The following is a 22123-nucleotide window of genomic DNA, read 5'->3' as shown; positions in this document are numbered from 1 at the left end:
ATACATAGATTTTGTTCACTGGGAAAGGAAAGAGTGAAAGAAGTGATTTGCAAGCTCAGAAAGGTCAGCAGCGATCTGCTGCTTAGGCTGGGAAACCCTTCCTGTTTACTGACTACCACTACCGGTACCAAGTATACTCTGCCTCTGGGTAGCGCCTGCAAAAGTCCCTGGAAGAATCACAGGCCACGGGCCTTCCTTGTGTCTGCCCACGCACACCGAAAGGATTGCTTAGCTCTGCTGGCAAAGTTCCCAGCTAAAGAGGTTGTTAGTACGTCTCTGTGCGTCTTTGGTTGGAATGGAAAAGACATGGTAGCCTAGATATCATACCACCACCAAGGTGACCAAGATGTATGTGAAAATCTAGAAGTATGGTAAGACCACTGGATGGCCTTAAGTGCGTGTATTACTCTTCCTTAAATTCAGAAAAAAGATGCAACTAGTTGGCAAAGAATTGGGTGCATAAATAACCAATGAAATCACAAAAGTTAAATAGCTACACACCAATAATTTTATTCTATGAGAAAACCAGTCTAATTAGATTAAAAGAGTGGTTTCCAGGTACATTTTTCCTTTCCTTAGGGCATATTCTACCTTTCCTTTAGCTCCACATCGACACGTTTCCAAAAATAAAGCAAGTTTTGGTGAAAATGGTTAAACTAGGCAGTACTTCATACGTCCGCATCAGGAAACGGTGATTTCATATACTGAGCCCCGAGTTCAAGTTGACTGGTATGCAGAGAAAAAAATACCCAACACTAGTGTAAGCATAGATTCCTGTCCAAATGTGGTGGTGCTAGTGGTGGTGAAGCATGAAAGAGTCAAGGAGCTGTCCTGTGGTGGTGGTGGTAGGTGAGGGGGTGTGAAAGATAATGCCAATGACCTTACATTTGATCCTTTCCAGTGGTAGTGCTGGTGAAGGTATGAAACAGCCAGTGACCTTATAATTAATCCTGCCCATTGGTGTGAGGTGGAGTATTGGGGAGGGGGGAGGCACGAAACCAAGTGTCAGTGATCTTAAAATTGATACTGTCCAACGGTGGTGGTGATGGCATGAAACAGAGTCAGTGACTTAATTAATCTTGTCCAAAGGTGTTGGCCACAGGTGGGAAGGTGTGTGTGTTGGGGGGGGGGGGGGAATTGGTGGGAACGAGGAGCGGCAGCCCGTGAAACAGAGTCGGTAACCTAACATTCTTGTCCAAAAGTGTTTGAGTGAGACCCGGAAGGGTGGGGAGGTGGAGGTGGAGGGGTGCGGTGGGCTACGAAACAGAGCCCGTGACGTTACAATTAAGCCTGTCCAATGATGGGTGGGGGTGGAGGGGGCATGAAACAACCAGTGAGTTTCATCTGCTCAAAGGTGGTGGTGGGGTGGAAAGCATGTAACAGCCAGTATAGTTAAGTGGTAAACAGAACATGAAAAGTAAAGTGTCAAGCTGCAACGAGAATTCTGAAGTGCAGTCGCCAGCCCGTCCAGGGAAGGCCACCCCCCCCGCCCCCCGGAAGAGGTCCCTGCGGTTGAGACGGGCCTGGAACGAGGCATAGGATTGGATTCTGGGCGTGGGCTCCAGGCCTCCTCACAGTCCTCTGGCACCTTCGCTACCTTTCGGCAGCGGAGGACTTAGCCGGAGGCGGGGCTCAGCGCCAGGAGCCAGGGTGGGAGGTGCCGGCTTCTGGGAGAACTCAAGCAAAAGAAAGCGAGGGCGGCAGCGGCGAATCAGCGGCTGGCGCGTGCGGCCGCGCGCCCCTCTTGCCCCCCGCGCCCTTCGTGCGCCGCGTACGTGCGGCGGCCGGCTCCGCCCCCGTGGGCGGGCCCTGGAGAAGCCGCGGGCGGCCGGCAGCGGCCCGGGAGCTGCTGCTGCTGCTGCGGCGGCTGCACCCGCGGCGCCGGAGCCGAGGTGGGGGCCGGTGTGAGCGCTCGGCAGACGTGTTCGATCCGCGCGGCTCGGCTGCACTGGCTCCTGCGGCTGCCTAGGCGTCTCGGCTGGTCGGTGCACGGCCTCGGCGAGGATGCGGCTGTTCTGGTGGCTGCTGAAGCAGCCGGTGCCTAAGCAGATCGAGCGCTACTCGCGTTTCTCGCCATCGCCGCTCTCCATCAAGCAGTTCCTGGACTTCGGTGAGTGCGGGGCCGCGGGCCCCCACGGTCGCCACGTTCCCCACAGCCCCCGGAACGCGGGGCCGCTGCCTTCCAGGCCCGCCGCGGGTCTCCCCGGCCTCGGGGCAAAGTCCGTGGGAACCGCGGGCGGGGCTCCGGGATGCCCGGGGTCTCTCCCAGGGACTCGGATTTCAGGGCGCCGAGGGGCAGGGCCTGGCGCTTACACACCGGCCAGGGGTTTACCTGAAAACCCAGAAACCGCGTCCGAGGACCCTTATCGGGCGGGACGCCCCAGACCTGCTTCGGTAGCTTCAAATCTACTTGACACAGACCTCACCGCCCTTAAAACTTAGTAGCGGAATGTGGGTGGCTTTTTAATATTTTTGTTAGATTTGTTAGATCCTTTTTGTTGTTGTTGGGTAAGCGCTGTTTAGAAACATCTTGAGGTCGAATATATTATGCAATGGCATTTTGTTCCTTTTTTGCCCTAAGGTGCTCCTGTGTGCCTGGAGCGGCAGGACTCGAACTGTTGTCTTTTTCGTGTTAGGTTAAAGCAGTTAGAGGCCTGGACTGTGAACGCCTTACATGCTGGGGAGGAGGGGACGCGTGGGCTCCTAGCGTCAGAGCAGGGTCTGATACACCCCGGGACTCAGTGCCAGCACCTTTCATCGCGCCTCTCCTTTTGTGTCCCACCACCTTGTCCCCCCGTCGGGTGGGCTGGTGGGCAGTTCACACGGATGAAGGTGGGAGCGCAGAAGCCCCGGCCCTCACCCTGTCCTAGAGGCCTAGCTGAAATGGGAATAGATGCCACCACCTTATGTTAACCGGATCGTGTTTCCCCAGAGTGGTGCCTTTTCAGCCACGGAGCGAATACTTGCAATCGCTGGAGGCGAGGGAGCTGGTTGTGAGACACCTGACAGTAAAACAAATGTGCGCACCCGGGTGTCCGAATGGAGGTCAGCATCCTTGGAGGGGAATAAAATGGAGCAGCAAACATGCCCTGCGCTCTCAAGGGAAAATAATGGGGCGTCTGTTCATTTAATGAATTTTATGTGAATGTAAAGGGATCGTATCAGGTGGGAATAAAAACTACATGTGCAGAGGAGGTAGAACATACAGGGAGGATCTGGCAGGCAAAATGCGATGTTGTGTGTATACTTAAAAAGTTGGGATAGGAAGAGAGGAATAGGTTAAAGTTGAGGCCAGATTAAATTTTAAGAACCCACTTTGCCAGAGAATGAGGAGGAAAGTCAAAGTTCAATGAGATGTTGACCTTTGCATCTTCAGCTTCCCCCCTAAAAGCTTTTCAGTCGTTCGCTATCTCTGGCCACTTGTGAGAGTTTTAGAGGTTTGAAGCAGCCCCTGACTTCAGGATTTAGAAAGAAGATGCCACCATTGCTATAAATAGCGTGTTTCCCATCCCTACTTTATGGTTTAGAGATGATTCCAAAGATGTCAGCTTCATCGGGGGTGAACCGGGCTAGGTTAATTCACAGTAAAAGGAGCAGAAGGAGTCCAGAAATCCCGAATTTCCTTCTTCCACCCTCAAAGTTAAAATGATAGCTGTTGTGATAGGCTAGCGAAATTTCGGTTGATTTATTCCTATAGCAGCTAGTATCTCCCCGTGTTAAGAGATGTCTCGCAAGAATGTTACTTGAGTAGGAAGACCACAGTGGAGGGTAGTGTTAGCGTGGAAAACCCCATGGGACCAGTATCTGGGAATAAATGTTCTAATTTTTTTCTGCCACTATCTCAAGAGGATGGCCTTGGCTAAGTGAGCCTCACTGGGGTTCGTTTTCCTCATGAATGAAACGTGTGGATTGTTTCAGGTAATCTGTAAAACAACTCCCAAAATATGTGATTGTAGTTTCAAAGGAAAAGGGATGAGCCTTTCAAAAGAAAACGACCAAATCTCTTGATAGATATTTCCCATAAAAGGCTTCTGACCTATTTTGGGAGAGGTGGAGGGATACACTAATCTAGGATAATGGAAGAAGCCTAATAATTGAAGTCTTTTCCTTATAAGGAAGCCCACAGAAGAGCTATATATAATTGTAGTGGAATTTGCTAGAAACTACAAGCCTAGTTTGTCATATCCAGAGACAGGTGGCAGGCAGCCTATGTTTAATGACAACAAGCAGAAGAAGAGAGACCGTCTCAACTTCTACCTTTCTTTTAGTTCTTCTAGCTCTTGATAGTTCTATTTTGGCAAATAATGTAGGAGTTTGAGAATTTAGAACGGATGTGGGGATATTTTTAAGGTGAGAAGGAAGAAGAGTAAAAAGGCTGAATGCCTTCTTATGATTGGTGGAAACTGTGGATAAAGGCCACCTCAAATGCTTAAAGGACCAGCTGGGAAGCAGCAAATGACTACATGAAGCCAGCCAGGTGGGGACTGTGGCAGACTCCCAGGTATGTGCTGGCTCCCAGAGGGACGGTTGATTGGCACTGATTCAGTATATTTTAAAAGACCTGAGGCTCGGGGTGCCCGGCTGGCTCAGTCTGGGAGTGTGCAACTCTTGATCTTGGGGTCATGACTTCAAGCCATGCTTTAGGTGTAGAGATTACTTAAAAATAAAATCTTTAAAAAAATAGGGGCACCTGGGTGGCTCAGTAGGTTAACCGTCTGACTCTTGATTTTGCTCCAGTCGTGATCTCAAGGTGCATGAGTTCTAGCCCCTCGATGGGCTCTCACTGACAGCACTGAGCCTGCTTGGGGTTCCATCTCTCCCTCATTTCTTCCCCTCCCCTGCATGCGCCTTCTCTCTCTCTCAAAATAAAAAGAACTGAGGCTCAAACAAAGTAGATACGTGGACCGTGTTGACCTCCAGGCCACCACTTGGTGACTTTTACGATTTTTTCCCTGGCTCCTTTACAAACGGGACATACATTTTTGACTGAGTAATCAGACAGGAACCAAAGAAAGTATATACACATGATTCTGTGTTACAGTATTTGCGATAACCATGTTAACAAATAACTTGTAGTTTCTATGGCCACTGAAAGAGCTTTATTTATGTATTTATTTAAGCACGAGCGGGGGAGAGGGGCAGAGGGAGACAGAATTTTAAGCAGGCTCCATGCTCAGTGTGGAGCCCAACATGGTGCTTGATCCCACGACCCTGGGTCCATGATCTGAGCTGATACCAAGAGTCAGACACTCAACAGACTAAGCCACCCAGGTGCCCCGAAATAGCGTTATTATATTAGTGTATCCACGCTAGTAAAATACGGAGATTATCTTCCTTGTTTAAGAGTGAGGATTAAAACCGGTTGTTACTTCAGAAGGAGTGATTTTATTTTTATTATAAGTTTTTTAATGTTTGTTTATTTTGGAGGGAGAGAGGGAAGGAGGGAGACACAGAATCCGAAGCAGGCTCCAGGCTCCAAGCTGTCGGCATAGAGCCCTACATGGGGCTCGAACTTTCAAGAGTCATGAGATCATGACATGAGCCAAAGTTGGACACCCAGCTTACTGAGCCACCCAGGCACCCCAGTGATTTTATTTTAAAGGAAGGGTTCTCATTCTCGACACTCCTGACATTTTGGGACAGGTCATTGTTGGGAGTGTGTCCTGTGGGTTGTTGGAAGTTGACTAAAGCAGTGTCACTGGCCTCTACCCACTAGATGCCATTAGCCACTAGATGTCACCAGTTGTGACAACCGAATGTCTCCAGACAGCGCCATGCCCTTGAGGGGAGCAAAATCGCCCTTTGTGGAGGACTGCTGCTGGAAAGTACTGGGTGTCATGCCTGGGTCCCATACCTCAAACTTCTCATGTCAATGGCCTGCAGGTGGGGTGCATGGCACTGGTATTTTTTGAAGATTCCCAGGCTGTCCTTAAGCATAACCAGCATTGAGAACCACTAATTAGATGACCTTCCGATCTAGAATACCGTTGCCCTTTCATATGTGTGCCATTTTTTCTATGCCCTTTAAAATAATGAGTTTCTTGAACTCAGTCTTTACCTGAAATATGGCCTTCTGCACAGGGAGCAAGTATAGCAAGCATAGCGTTTTAAATGGATTATGAGTTTATAGTGGCAATAGTGCTTTCTAAAGGGTGGGATTTTTTAAAAAAAACGCGATTTTTCTCTTGATCTGAGATTGGAGTTACATGGTTTCAAATTTAAGAAGTGCTCAGGGCGCCTGGGTGGCTCAGTCCGTCAGGTGTCCGACTTCAGCCTAAGTCATGATCTCGCAGGTCCCGAGTTCAGGCTCCATGTCGGACTCTGTGCTGACAGCTCAGAGCCTGGAGCCTGTTTCCGATTCCGTGTTTCCCTCTCTCTGCTCCTCCCCCACTCACACCCCGTCTCTTTCTCTCAAAAATAAACTTTTTTTTTTTTTTCAAAAAAAGCGCAACAGGACGTAGACAGAAATGTCACCTTCCTACTTTTGTCCACTAGCCTCCCCATTTATTGCATAAACGGCAACTCGTTATAGTTCTGTCCGTACCTTGCTTTTTAAACTTTATACCTTAGAGATTTCCAATCTTTATCTACAGTACTTCCTTTTTCTTTTTTAGGGCTTCTGAGAGTTTGTTTATATAAGTGTTCTAGAATTCACTAGCCAACTCCCTCTTTATGGCTAATAGGTCTTTCCAGTCTTTGTTGTGACAACCAGTGCTGCGGCGAGTTGTGTGGATCATTCTGTGCATGTACGAGTATGTATAGAGGACATACTCCTAAATGTGGGATTACTACATCAGAGTGTGTGCGCATTTGAAATCTTCACACACATTGCCAAATTGCTTTCCAGAGAGATTGTTTATCCTCTCGCTAGAAGTTTCTGGAAGTACCACCTATTTTCCTCTGCTTTTACCAAATCGTCTTCAAACTTTTGATGAATGAAAAGTGGTATCTAGTGAGAATTTTTTCTCCTCGAGTAAACGATTTTTTATTTTCGTTTTTTATTATGGAAGGTTTTGAGCATAGACAGAAGTAGCAAGAATTGGCTCTTGAACTCCTGGGTTCATTATATTAGTATCCACGTGCTGTTTGTAGATCCTGCGTGTATGTGCAGTCTGTTAGATTTTCTTACCGGTGACATGCTTGTTTTAGAAAAAAACCTTTTGCTTCTATATTAAGACCAGTTTGTCTCTCGAATGATCTGTCCTTTAAAGATTTGGTAGAACCCCCCCCGTGCAACCTTTTAAACCTAGTGTGTTTAGGGACTATTGCTCTTTCTGTATTTTGTGCTATTGATCTGCATAGATTTTCTTCTAGAGTCCATTTTATATTTCCTTAGAAAATTGTCCTAGTCATTGAGGTTTTAAGTCCATTTGCATAGCTGAGATAGTAGTCTCTTAGCAGTCTTAATTTTCTCTGTGGCTGTTCCTCTATTTTGTATTCCCCCCTCCCCTTTTTGATATTACATGGGAGTTTATGATTGGATTCCTCTATTAGTTTTATGACTTTTGTTTTCTAGTTCATTAATGTCCGCTTTGACTTTGTTAATGCCCTCTGAGCTCCTCAATATCCTTGGGTTTATTTTGCTCTTCTTTTTTCTTTTCAAGTTGGACATTTGGTTTCTTTTCTCTTTGGCTGTTTATTTTAGTATTTAAGGCTCCAGTTAGTCCTCCGAGCACTGCTTAGCTGCTGACATGTACAGTATTTGATCCTCTCTCCTCCCTGCTCTTCTGCAGCTTCAGATTTTTGTTCTTCTGTGAACTAAGAGTTGGTGGACTTTTAAATTTTCGGTACAGGTGCATCCTGTATTTTCATTTTCTTGATAGTTTTGTTGCATTGTGATCAGCAAACGTCTGAATTATTTCTTTAATTTATTGATGTTTACTTTGTAGCCCGTGTATGATCATTTCCTGTGAATGTTCCTTGGGCAGCAAAAAGATGATGTTCTCTTCTCAGGTTACAGAGTTTGATATTCCGTATCTACCATATTAGGTTATTTAAATTTCCTATACCTTTACTTTTTATTTTATCTACTTGATCCATCATGACCTGAGAGAAGTTCAATTCTCGTAATAGAATTTTGTTTCTCCATATCTCTCTTCTAGTAGTATTTCCTTTATCTTGTTTGTTGCTTAGACATTCTTAACTGTCATGCCCTCATTGTGAGACGTACCCTTTAGCAATACGGAGTGCTGCCCTTTTACTAGTTTAATGCTTTTAAGTCTGGACTCAACCTTATTTGACATTGAGATCTAGATCCCTATTTTCCTCGTGTTTACATTTTCTGGTAGAGCATTGCTATTTAATTTTGTTTTTTAATTTTTAGTCCTTTATTTTCAGTCTTTCTGAAATGTGGTATAAAGTTAGGTTTTGCTTTGTGAATCAAACTTTTCCTTTTATGTGGTGAAGTTTAACCGATACATATGTTTGTTGATATGAAAGATCCATCATCTGTAATGATAAACATCTGTAATTTTCTGTTGCTTTCTATTTTTAATACCTTAATTTTTCTGCTGTATTATATATCTTTATCTGCTGTTTTATTATAGTTATTTTAACAGCGAGGTTTGAATTTTTGGTTCCTGTGATTATGTTAGGCCCTGTTTGTCCAGTAAGGTCACCGCTAGCCACTTGAGCCTAGTTAGCACTTGAAATGTGGCTAGTGTGGCAGAGAAACTGAATTGATTTCAATTTCAATTTAAACTTGATGCTCGATGCAGTTAAATGGAAAACTTTTAGCTCTGTTTAGAACAGTTTGGATATGTGAATCTACCTTAACTATAATGATGAAATCTAATTATAGGTCACTTATTTCTGATAGAAATTTAGGTTTTGAATTGAGTTGTGCTAAAAGTATAAGATACACAGTGGATTTCAAAGACTTAATGTAAAAATTGGCAAAATATCTCAATATATTTTTATATCGATTTCATGTAGACATACTATTTTGGATATGTTCGGATTGTTTGGATAGTTTAAATAAACTATCACAACTTTCACCTGTTTCTTTGTGAGTTAATGTGGCTGGTAGGAAATTTTAAAATACACATGTGGCTCACATTATGTTTCTATTGGACAGTGAGGCTTCAGATAGTATATATTAATTCCTTAGGAGTAATAGAAGTATCACATTTTAGTGTTCAGAATGAACACGTATTGATTTTCTTTTGCAATATAACTTTCACAGTTTTTTTCCTTATGAACCTGTTACTCTTGGGATTTGGGGATTAATTTGTCTTTGAAGGGCAGCTCGTGCTCATGGTGGTTCTTTGTTATATTTGCAAAGGTTTGAGTTCTTTTTTTCCGTTAAGGAGTTGTTAGGAATTCAAACTTCTCTTAGTGATCTAAGGAAAGGAGAACTCAGACTAAGACATACATTAAAGACAGAACCTTCTGAATCTTGAATGAGTTCATAGGAAATGATTCACATTTTCATCTGGACCTGCTTTTCATCTTCCCGTCTCACTCTGGCCACTTCTGTTTCCTTCATTCATCACTTTGATCCCCTTCCTGCAGACTTACTTCCCCTTTTGTTTTATTTTCCAGTTCCTTTGCACTTGTCTTTTGCACAGCTGCACCGGTATTAAAGGTGTTTGCTCCAGCCTCCTCTTATTTTATTTTATTCTATTCACAACCGTCTCTTTCTAGAGGGCGGCGCTCACCTCTTTGGAACTTCTCACGCTTTCTTCAGCTGTCTGCTGTCTGCAGAGTGGGCGCTCTGTCATTGGTGATTCCTGGCTCCATATAAAGGGTGTGAAACACCCTGTTACTTTAGTCAGTTAGTATATAAGATTAAACTTCCATGGGGGCACCTGGGTGGCTCAGTCGGTTAAGCATCCTGGTCTTGATTTTGGCTCAGGTCATGCCTTACAGTTGGTGAGTTCGAGCCCCGTGTTGGGCTCTGCTGACCGCTTGGAGCCTGCTTGGGATTCTCTCTGCCCACCACCCCCCGCCCCAGCCCTTCCCCCACTCGGTCTCAAAATAAATAAGTAAATATTAAACAAATAAAAACATAAAAACCTTTCATAATGTCCCCACATTTAAATATAGCATCTCCCAAATAAAACCACCAGAAAGCAGGTTGTGTGACAGTCCTGGTTTCTATTCACAGAAAAGATGTCTGCCACAGTCACACTGGTTCTCTGAACCTAGGAGCCTTTAGTTGTTAGAAGGCACCAGCCAATTTCCTTATTTTTATTGTTCTTGAGGTTTAAGGGCCGAGCCACTTTCTGTTTTCCTTTAGAAAGTATTTTAAGATTCCACTACCTGCTGAAAAGTTGACTTTGGTTTCAAATGACTTGTCTTTGAAAAGTCTTGGTTTTTTAAGTCCTTTTGCTCTTCGAAGCCTGATTACCACTGGAGAGAAGAGTGGTTTTTTTTTTATTTTTTTATTTTTAAATTTTTTTTTTCAACGTTTTTTTATTTATTTGTGGGACAGAGAGAGACAGAGCATGAACGGGGGAGGGACAGAGAGAGAGGGAGACACAGAATCGGAAACAGGCTCCAGGCTCTGAGCCATCAGCCCAGAGCCTGACGCGGGGCTCGAACTCACGGACCGTGAGATCGTGACCTGGCTGAAGTCGGACGCTTAACCGACTGCGCCACCCAGGCGCCCCAAGAGTGGTTTTATTTACAGAGGAAATGAAAAGGTTTTTTTTAATTATCATGTTAGGAAAAAGGAAAAACAATTGCATTGTTTCCGAATGTCTTTATTTTGTACCTGTATGTACATGTACATGATATACCTTTTCTCTAAGCAGGAAGGTTTTTCTGCTGTGAAGAGTTGCCAAGAATTAGACTAACCTGTTTGGAGACAGAAGCCGACTGTTCAGAATTAAAGGGGAAGAGAACGATTTCAGTCAGGGTAAAGATACCTAACTTGGCTTCATGCATCTTGATCAGTATTTAAGTTTAAAGACAGAATTGGCCCTTTGGGTCCTTAGTGATCAGATAGCATTGGATTTCAACATAATCTGGTTTATCAGGCTCTGGGCACTAAAGTTGTGGCTTTGGCTTCGTTGTCTTTGCAGTTTTGTGTGGGACTTTTTGTAGCTTTGAAGGGGCGGCATGGCCACACTTGCTGACCTGTTGGGTGGTTTTCTCCCACTAAGCTTTAGGAAATTCAGGCTATTGGCAAGATTTGAGAAACTTTGGATTTGTTACTGGATGGAATGAGAAAATATTATCGCTTTTCCTTTATATTGTATGGGCGTTACGTTATTTGACTTCGCTGATAAGCTGACGTCAGAGTTGGGCAAATGCTTTTTGTTTTTGGAATGCCATATTCGAAGATATGTCGAACTATATAGCCTGAGGGCCAGTCTCCTGTTTTGTTTTTTAATTAATAGACTTTAGTTTTAAGAGTAATTTTAAGACCATGGTGAAAGGGAAGGGGAAAAATAATTACAAAGAGACAGGGAGGAAAGCATACAATAAGAGACTCTTAAATACAGAGAACAAACTAAGGGTGGGGGGGGGGTGGGGGAGAGGGGAAAATGGGTGATGGGCATTGAGGAGGGCACTTGTTGGGATGAGCACTGGGTGTTCTATATAAGCAATGAACTATGGGAATCTACCCCAAAAACCAAGAGCACACTTTACACACTGGATGTTAGCCAATTTGACAATAAATTATATTAAAAAAAGTAATTTTAGGCTCACTGCAAAATTGAGCAGAAAGTACAGGGAGCGCCCATGCCCAGCCCCTCCCCAATTACAGCCCTTCCACCCCACCATCAACATCCTGCACCAGTGTGGGGACATTTGTTACAACTGATGAACCAACATTGGCCCATCACAGTCCATAGTTTATGTTAGGGTTCCGGTCTTTGTCTTGTACACTCTCTGGGTTTTGACCTCACCTGTTTTTTATAAATAAAGTTTTATCGGAACATGCCCATGTATTACATATTGTCTGTGACTTCTGTCCCTCCACAAAAGCAAAGTTGGCCATTTGGCCCACAGAGCCACAAATGATTGCTGTGTGGCCCTTTACAGAAAGTTTTGTACCTCTCTCTAGTCTAAGCTAATGGCAGCCTGTTAAAGGAGCTTTTGCTGTGGTTGCTCTAAAATTTGGATTTAAATGATGAAGATCTGTTTCTCCAAAATGCCAGCGAAAGCAAATACTGTATTGGCTATCTGAAGCGTAACATGAAGTTAGCTAAGACCTTTCCAGGTAATCCATGATTTACCTATGTGGTACGTGCCCCTGGGGGGAGTGACCATGTGAAAGGGAAAGTTTAAGGGTTCTAGTTTCTCCACAGCCCTGCCACAGTGAGGTGTTATGATTTTAATTGTGTAATAGGTAACATAGAAGCTAAGTGTTTTACTTTTTTTCCCTGTGTGGTTTATTTTCTGCATTTTGTTGTGTGTAAAGTGCCCTTGACCGCTTACTAACTAGAATCTGGAGTTTTAATCATTTCCATGAATTCTTGTATCTGTTTGGCATAGTAACCTATTGTACTGTGTAAGTATCATTGCCCACCGTGTTCCCTTTTTTGGTAATTATCGGAGTATGCAATTAAAGGCATTTGGAAAGAATATCACCTATAATTCTTCCATCCATTTTTTTGTGATAGTCTTCCAGCTTTTGCCCATATGTTTGCATGTATTATGACTGAATGCTACTTTCCTTTTTGTTTAGTGCACAGTCTGAGTTTTTTTATACTCAGTCAATTACAGTGCTTTTATCATGGTCAGATTTATCACCTATAGCATTTTGCAAATTGTTACTAAACCCCTCTGGAATTTATTGCCATTTCTGATGGGACTTCTGTAGCTAACTCAGTTTGGCTCTGTTCTGTTTTCTAGTTGCATAGCAACAGTTCTTAAGGCCTGAAATCTTTCGCTGTGTTTCTGTTTTTATTACATGCTAAGTTCACAGAGTAGTTTATATTTGTGGATTCTATTCAGTAGGACAGCTTTTCTGATTTTAACGAAGTAGTATATGTTAACCTTTGCCTCATAATTTGTGTTGAAACTTGGTAAGGACGATTCTTTATTTCCATATTTTTTTAGAAATTCTTGCTGTACCTGCCCACTTATTCTTTTTGATAAATTAGTTAACTCACAGGAAAACGTGTTAAGGGGAGTGTGGGTGGCTTACCTGACATTAATTGAAACTGACCTGGCAGCATTCAGCTAGCCCATTTCACTTTCATGGTATGTGGGGGGATCAGTTTACCTCCATGCTTCCCCTACGGGCAGAGCCAGGTTTGATTGAGGCCCCTGGTGGTATCTTTCATATCCTTCAAGGAGAACCCTATTCCTGGTCAGTGTCTCGTCTTTTCCCAGATTATACTTTCTGCCATAGTGAATGGCACAAAAATTACAGCAAACTATTACATTTACAGATTTATATTTATATTTATATTGTATATACATATACAGGTCCATATTTATATTGCCTCTGATTGAACAGTTGGGGTTCTAACTCACTGGTAGATTATTTCCCTAAGCATCACACAGGCAGTCATTATTTTACTTTCGTTCTTAGACATGATACGTGATTCCAGTCGGACCATTTGAGTTGTACCAATGTTGCTTGCTTTCTTACTAGGGCATGGGTGTCAGTGTATAATAGTTTCACTGTTGGGAATAAATTACTAAATACCTCTAACATTTTCCTGGAGTGGGAAGTTAAATATTTCCCAATGTCTTCTTGGCCAAAAAACAGTAGGGGCCTTTGAGATGTGTAACATACCTTTCTTTCCCCAGCAAATGGCTAGATTTTCACAGCTCAGAGCATATTCTGGGTTTTATCTGAACGTCTCCTGGGACCTGTCCTAGTAGAATATAGTGTTTCCTTAAACTTGGTAGCAGGTATTCCTTAGTATCTGATTGCCAAGTTTGTATAAATTTGGTTAATTTCTCTTCCCATTTGTGATATTAAATAGAAAGCAAAAGGGTAATTGCTATATTACTATACCTATCTATACTGGTCATGTAGTGTGGTCGTGACCCCTTTATTTCTAATCAACTCCTAAGCTACTTGCCCACAGCGAGTCCCCCTTCTCTAGAAACTGCCCTGTGTACAAAGGGAGCCCACGTCTCTGGTTAGCATTCTGTACAGATTCTCTGCCACGCTATCTCCAACCTGCATACTCCTAGTTCTGCTTCTTAGCTTGGTTTTAGAAACTGTTGGAGAAGGAAATTAAAATGGACTCTGTGTAAACTGAAAAAGATTGAGTAGATTCCAGCAGCATTTTCTGAGTACTTACCAACACTTGGTATAAAATACACTATTGTGGGGTTCTGACAACAGTCGTGTCCATGTTACAAATTGGGAAACTGAGGCTCAGGGCCATTAAGAAAAGTACCCACACATACAGTAGAGCCGGGGACCCATGACCTGCTCGTCGTACCACCCCACTGTAGCTGAGGAAGTAGGTAAGGATTGTGTGCAGTGTGGAAACAAAACCCACCAGAGGGGAAGGATCGACGAGAACACTGTCGCCGCTTGGCAGGAGTCACCACGTCCTGAAGTACGGCCATCTCCTTCATGAATGTGTTCAGCAGTTTTTATCTTTCCTGTGTGGGATCATCTAAAGGACAAGGAGAAAGAAGATAGTGGTAACGCTGAGAAGTCTCTTAAGACTATGAGGACATCCTCGGTCAGCTTCCTAAGAGGCTGAAACAAATCTCAAACATGAAAATAGAGACTAAAAATAGATGGGTAAACAGCCACTGTCTGAGCCTGAGGAGTTTTTGATTCGCCTTCCCTGGTTGGATTTTTTGTGATTAATGTTAGTCAGTGGTCTTCAGTCCTGCCGCTCACGAGAATAATCTGGGCTGCTCCTAAAACTAGTAGCACCTGCCCCTCTTTGAGGCCAGTGAATCAATCCCCAGAAGTTGTGTCTAGGCGCCAGGATCCTGGAGTTACCCACGTGATTGTGATGTGCTGAGAACTGTGTTAGATCCAGTAGACTGTTGGCCTAAGCCTAAGAGCCATGAACCACTTTAGAGGATGGGGTCCGAGATGCTGAAGGTTAGCACTTGAACACCTGGATTTGGAATGAAGTGGAAACAGAAGCTTTGGGAAATTGTCAAGGCATAGTCGCTGCCTTTGGGAAACTTCTAGATAAATGTGAGGCAGGGGGAAATACATAAATTTAGATGTGTTAGTCATCGTTTATGAGCCCTATGACTTTGTGGCATGCGTTCCTGCTGTCCCTACCTCTCCCTCGAAGGCTTGTTTCATAGAAGTGGTTTCTGGGAATGTGCACCATGTTAACCCTCTTGTCCTTCATCCACAGCATCCTTAGGGGCTTTCTGGGTGGAGAACACAATTAGAAGAACGCATATGAAAGGATGTACTCTTTTTCTTGATCTCTGGCTCCTTTCCTTGGCTGCCTCCTCACCGCAGTGCTCTCTCCATACTCATCTGAGATTTGACATTACTACGCACAGTTGGTGTACGATAAATAACTGAATAGAGATACGAACCAACATCTAACCCTCTCTGGTGCATTCAGTGGGACCTTGAGCTTAGAGATCATCTCTCCAACGTCCCTAATTTTATACATGGCAAAGTACAAGTCCTGAATAAGGAGCGGAGACTTCCCAAATCATCAGGTAGCTGTTGACATGACATCTTGACCAACTCTTCCAAGGTGAACCAGAAATTATTCTTTCCAGGAGGCAAAGGCAAATCACTTGATCTCGCTACACTTCAGTGTATTAAGCTACAGAATCAAAATGCTAGCATCCGACCACAGGCTCGTCGTACTGGTACGGTTGAGAACATGGAGCGCAAGGTGTGGCACGTGGTAGGTGCCCAGTAGATGGTGACTGCTTTCATTACAGGAAGTTTGTGACACAGCACTTCCTGGATGAAATCAGCTTACTGCTAAGAACAAAAGCTGCATAGGGAGCTCTTAACCTTGGATGTTAATTACTTTAAGGTTTGTTGGCTGAAGGTCCCAGCTCTAAAAACTGACCGTTTTCCAAGAAACAGCACTTTCAGTTTGTTTGTGCTTGGAGCGTGACTGGCTTTGGATCTTCTTCATTCACTGTAGCGGTTAACTTAACGTTTTGCCTCAGTTAACCTCGAGGATGAGTGCATTGTGACCTTGACTTAAATGTTCTTGCTTCCAGGACAACAAGGCGTCACATAATTTACCAGTCCACCATTAGGACTAGATCTTAAACCCCCTCCCGGAATTAGGTTGATAGGAATCTTTGTGGTTGCCATGTTACTCATATGCTCTGGCTGGACCAAGCTCTGTTTGTGGGATCAGTTCCTAACACATCCATGCCTTTTCTCTCCGCTCTGTGGCCTGACACACCATGCTGACGGTTACTGCCGCTTTATTTTCACCTTCCTACCTCCCTTGGGTTCCTCTTCCCCTAACTTAAAAGATGTAATACCTCTGACCAAATATATAGAATGAAGTGATCTGTCATTCTGTAAGAGGAATTGGCCATTACCAGCAAATATTATGTTGCATCCCTGAGTTGTATTTGCTGTAGTAAGTTTATTCTAAAACTTGCTAGGTGTTTTTATTTTCAGTTCTAAGCAGGAAATATTTATTAAACACCTACCGTGTGTTGGATTTTGTGCCAGTGGCCTCTTCAGTACTCTGAGGAATTCTGAGGAATCCTGGGACCCACAGGACATAGATAGAACTCATTGAATGGGGGGAATGGCAGAGGGGTTGTCCAGGCAGAGGACACAGTGTGGGCCTATGGTGAAACCCGTTTACAACTTGCTTTGGCCTCACTTGGCGTACAGAAGGGCGGGTTTCTCCCGAGTGTGTTTATGGACACATATCTACCTTCAGAGAGTGAAGAGGACTCTAAAGAGAGAGGATGAGGGCATTAGTGGATGTTAGTCACTTTCTCTCAGCACAGACCTGGATGCCCCTCAGGGAAGGGTCCAGTGACCCTCGCCTACCTTAATGACCCTGTCATAGTCAGCCTGTACCCTCCTTCCCTATAAGAACAACCAAAATCATTACATGAAGGTAACACGAGCTTTGCACGTCCGTTGCATATGGTAGCACATTCTGTGTGAGATTTTTGTATTCTTTTTAGAAAATAGAATGGCTCTAGTTACATAGGAAGACCTTTCTGTTAGGAGACTGCTTTTAAAAACAATCTTTTGAATGACTCCATATTTCCCGATGTAAATATACAATGTCGTGATTTATTTTACTCTTCCCTTATTGTTGGATAGTTAGGTTGTTCACAGGGTCCCTCCTACACTCTTCATTTGGAAAAATTTCGGACCTTAGGAAAAGTTGTAAGAATACTACAGTTAACATCCATGTCTGGCACCTAGATCCACCAGTTACTTTGCCATATTTGCTTCTTGTCTTTCCCCCCTCTGTCTATCCCTCTTCCTGTCTCTTGCCCTGCCCCTCTCTCAACACATGCCTTTTTGGCTGAACCATCTGAGAGTAAGTTGTAGAGAACGTGATTACCCCTAGTTACTTAAGTATGTGTATCCGAAGCATAAGAGTATTCTTATCACATTTGGGGAATTCATCATTGATCTCATAAGAAAACTGAATATTCAAATTTCTCCTCATGGCTGGTGGCTCCAGCACTGGACAGCTCAGGTCCAGAACATACTCAGAAGGCACTGTGGCCAAGGAGAGTGCTGAGCTGGACGCAGCAGGGCCCAGGAGGGGGCTTCGGCCTCAGTAGCGTACCACAGATAGAGGACGGGAGTGACAGATAGGGCTGGCTGGCGAAAACCGGAGGATGAACTGGAAGTCTGTGAACAGTAGGGTCATCCTTTACCCCAACCATCGGAACATTAGTAGGTAGGTAATTATCTGTAGGGAAAGTAGAGGGTACCAGGGGACTCTTCTCTAATGGCATCGAGTGAACTACTTAAGGAGAATTAGGGATCCTGGTGTGCTGTTAGGACCCCACCCAGAAGCCCTGAATAACCAGATATTTGCGGTCCTCACTTCATTCGTCTTAGAAGGCTGCTTCACCCTCAAGCATTACTGAACAAGCACAGGTTACCAGATGTCTGAGGGAAGTCCACAGTGAAAAACAAACTAAACTAAATGCTGCTCAAAAATGACACCAGAAGAAATAAGTTGAGGCAATCAAAGAGTGCTTTTGTTTTTTAAAGAGTGCTTTAAAATGTAATTTGAGGGGCGCCTGGGTGGCTCAGTCGGTTGAGCGTCCGACTTTGGCTCAGGTCATGATCTCGCGGCCCGTGGGTTTGAGCCCCGCGTCGGGCTCTGTGCTGACAGCTCAGGGCCTGGAGCCTGTTTCGGATTCCGTGTCTCCCTCTTTCTCTGACCCTCCCCTGTTCATGCTCTCTCTCTGTCTCAAAAATAAATAAATGTTAAAAAAAATTTTAATAAAATGTAATTTGAGAAATCATCCTCTGCACCTCCTCATGATCATAGGGCAAATCCTATTTTCTAAAGATGGCCACACTGATGCTTTCCTACCGTGTGCCCTCACCATCCCTCTCTCAAGAGGAGGAAGGATCTGTCCCCTTCTCCTGGGATCTGGACAAGCTTTGTGACTAGCTGTTTGACTTCCGAGCCTGGATCATAAAAGGCCATGCAGCTTCACCTTGTTCACCGAACCCGTACAAGAATCCAGCTAACCCAAGGCCACCACGCTGTGAGCAGGCCAATGGAGAGGCCACCAGATAGTGCTCTGGTAGGCAATCCTAGTTGGCAAGTCATCGGCCCAAGGTTCAGACTTCTAAATGAGGAGCCTTCGGAACTTCCAGGTCCCCCATCTAGTCACTGCCTCCTCAGCCCCAGCCTTTGAGTTTTCCAGCTGAGGTCCCAGACGAGCTATCCCTCCTGCATCCTGTCTGAATTCCTAACCCATGGCATTGGTGAGCATAATGAAATAGACATTGAGCTGAAAGAATTAGTGTCACGTCTGGATGTTGTCGGGGCATTGAATTTGCCAGGGAATGTGGTGTGTGTGAAATCCCGTCTTTGGCTCTGATGTTTCTGGCTATTAGTAATAATAACCAAAACACAGTCTGACCTAGAATAGAGGCAGCCTTAATTTTGGTAGACGCCCCAGTCTACATATCTTGATGTCTACACTCAGGAATAAGTTTTCCCAGATAAAGGAAATCTGTGAAACTTCTCAGGCAGTGAAGTACTACTTCTGGACACAGAGTAAATATTTTAAAAGTATAAGTGAAGGACACTTTTCTTTTGAAGGCCAATTAATCATTGTTTAGCCTTGGCAAGTCCAAAAATTAATTAATCATGGTTCTAAAATTCAGTGTTTTCAAAAGATCGAAATCTTATAAATGTAACTGGAGAAAAACCGGAGCTGTCCCTAAGATATTATTTTCTCAGTTACATTTTCCCCATTTGAGTATGGTCAATGGTAAAAATACATTGCAGACTCATACATGTAATTGACAGTATTTAGAAAAAAACAGCATAACTAGAATGAGCTGATCAATCTGTTGGTTTTTGATGCCTTGCTATAATTTTCCCTGTTACTGCTCTCCTTTTTCACTCCGTGATTCCATTACTACCGCTCCCAAACCACCTCCCCACCCCCCCCCCCCCCGCAAGTGTTAAAGCTGAAATATGTGGACAAAGCCCGCTAGTAATGCAGACAGGGGACTCTCCATTTTGGGGGGCATGTGCTCAACCCTCTGCTTCAATTATAAGAGACATTATCAGGTCACTTTATTAACTGAAGAAATATTTTTTCTGCTTCCTGTAAATTAATCAGGAAGAGGATTAAAGATTTACCAGACAGAGGCCACGATGGAAACCAGGTATAAAGAATAAGTCTGAACTCTGGTTCTCAGAAGGCTAGTCAAACGCTCCTTTCTTATCGGTAACCGTCACCGAGAGGGCTCCCTGCACTTGCTTAAAAGTCATTTGTGTTTCTGTGTCTGTTCATCCTGTGTCTTGGTGAATGGAAAGTTATTTGGAACCTCTTTAGACAAAGCAAATCATATGTAGTAATTGTCTCCAACTTCTCAATGAAAGGGCAAAGTTTGAAAAACCGAGAACAGAAGAGAATTGAAAGGTCATCATATGAGCATGAGAAACTAAAGAAATACGCACGAATGTAGTTAAGCTCAGAATCTTCCCTGCCCTTCACCCACTCCCTCATCATCCTTCCAACAGATACTAGGAAAAAATTTAACTGGTAAAATTGAATAAGGCGAAGCATATAGAGAAATATGGAATAAAAATGGAAAATCAAAATTAAGGAATGTAGGGAAGCCAAGTAAGTGGGGAAAAAATGAAGCTGAATAACTGGAAAGAATAACTGGAAAATACTGGATATGCCAGAAGACTTAGAAAACTTGAGGCCTTCCGAGAGGACATTCAATTACAACCAAAAGGATTTTTTTAGGTTTACTTAAAAAAAAAAAAAAAAGATTGTCAGAACCCTTTGATTTAATTTAAACTGAATATCCAATATTAATACATGGGATAAAATACTTTCAACTTACATGAGGAAAACCACAGAAAGGTTAAAAAAAATTGGGCCTTTCATATTTATTTTTAGGTTCACTAATTAACTAAAAAAGGCTTACCCCCTGTATAATTAAGGTACCTGAGTACAAAGAATTAATCTCTAAAGCTAAAGAAGAATGTAGGAGTCAAAACAGATTTTTCAGGTATTGTTTCTTAAAACTACAAACTTCCGAAAGTATTCTCTGTTCTTCCAGTAAATCATTGAGGAGCTGCTGTAGATGAGGTACTCCCATTGGTGCCATGGTTGGGGGGGGGATGTCTAGAGACAAAACATGGTTGTTTCTATGGTGGTTGACAACAGGCTGATCATCCAAGATGGCTAGAATAAAGGCTTCCTGGTATTTGGTTATCTTAGACCATTCCTAGTTGTTGAATTTTCTAGTTTGTGCAGAGTTGACCAATGTATGCATCAAGCCTTTCATTTCAAAATAAATAAAAGTGGTAGGTAGGGACACAACATACTTTAATCCCTCTTAATCCCTTTTTAATTATGTAGAATCACCAAATGAGCGGAGGCAACCGCACTGAACCAGAATGCAGTCGGGCTCTCGGGGGTTTAGCAAGTATCAGATGATTTGGTCTGGCACCCTGTGGCCTCAGGCTTCTCTGCTTTATCATTGCTGGCATCATTAGTGATGGCTATTTAATGAGCCCCCTCTTCTAAATTTTAAGACGTTGTTAATGTTAAAGGTTAAGCACTTTTTAACCCTTAACGCAGTTCTGTGAAACAGGTACTGTTCTTATTTTACAGCTGGCTACACTGAGGCTTAGAAGTGTAATGTCACCTTCATAGAGCTCCTGAGCCTCAAGTCAGGATTCAAACCCAAGTCTAAGTCTGGCACATGATCTTGGTGTTACTGTTCTGTGGGTCTACAGCCTTTTTTTTTTTTTTAAGTTTATTTATTTATTTTCAGAGGGACAGAGAGAGAGAGAGAAAGTGGGGAAGGGGTAGAGAAAGAGAGGAAGAGAGAGAGAGAATCCCAAGCAGGCTCCGTACCACCAGTGCAGAACCTGATGCGGGGCTCGAACTCATGAAACGCGGGATCGTGACCTGAGCTGAAGTTAGAGACTTAACCGACTGAGCCACCCAGGTGCCCCAAGTCTGCAGTTTTTTATCTGAATTTTCAAGTCCAAAAACCTCTAAAACTTGAAGTTGTTTTCTCATGCCTTTGGTGGCAAAACATGACCTGAACTTATTTGAGGCCATGGTCTCTGTCCTGCTCTCTGTAAATGTTTGCAGATTTCACTGCAGCTGTATTGTGTCTGTATAATAGACCATGTTGCACAATACGTGTACATACTCCTTTTTACCTTCCTAAAATCTGATAACCTTGAAATTCTGAAACCATCTAGCCCTGTGGGTTTCCAGCACAGACAGGGACCTGACCGCCCCTTGCCACCTGCCAGCCTGCCCCCACTTCTCCTGGTCCTTCCCCTTCCCCTGACCCTAGGCTTCCAATTTGCTGCTACTGACGCGGACATGGCAGTTTGAAAATGGAAACTTTTTGTGTCAAGAAACTCAGGTAGTTTTTTTAAATCCCAAATTCATACTGCCACTCACCATTCTGATTCAACCCCTGTGGGCTTCTTCCTCTTCTCTCCTGTTCCCTCACTTCCTTCTCCTCCAGGGAGTACTTCATCATTTCTTTTGTGCTTAAAAAAAAAAAAAAAAGGTGTCT

At 43.6% G+C, this 22123-nt stretch overlaps 1 protein-coding gene across 2 annotated transcripts in view; it reads left to right on the top strand.

The window, feature by feature from the left end:
* Positions 1 to 1809: 1809 nt before the first annotated feature.
* PDK3 (pyruvate dehydrogenase kinase 3) overlaps positions 1810 to 22123 on the top strand; it is a 64872-nt gene continuing 44558 nt past the window's right edge. Inside the window, exon 1 of one of the 2 annotated variants that reach the window (XM_019419717.2) lies at positions 1810 to 2110. In XM_019419717.2, the coding sequence (XP_019275262.1) occupies positions 2005 to 2110 (106 nt within the window). In that variant the 5' untranslated portion in view covers positions 1810 to 2004. The remainder of the gene's footprint in view (positions 2111 to 22123) is intronic. The other variant, XM_019419716.2, reaches the window with a different exon arrangement.

The sequence above is a fragment of the Panthera pardus genome, unplaced genomic scaffold, assembly GCF_024362965.1.
Source record: "Panthera pardus isolate Hobbes unplaced genomic scaffold, ASM2436296v1 HiC_scaffold_27, whole genome shotgun sequence".
Taxonomy (NCBI): domain Eukaryota; kingdom Metazoa; phylum Chordata; class Mammalia; order Carnivora; family Felidae; genus Panthera; species Panthera pardus.
This window is presented reverse-complemented; position numbering and strand designations above follow the sequence as displayed.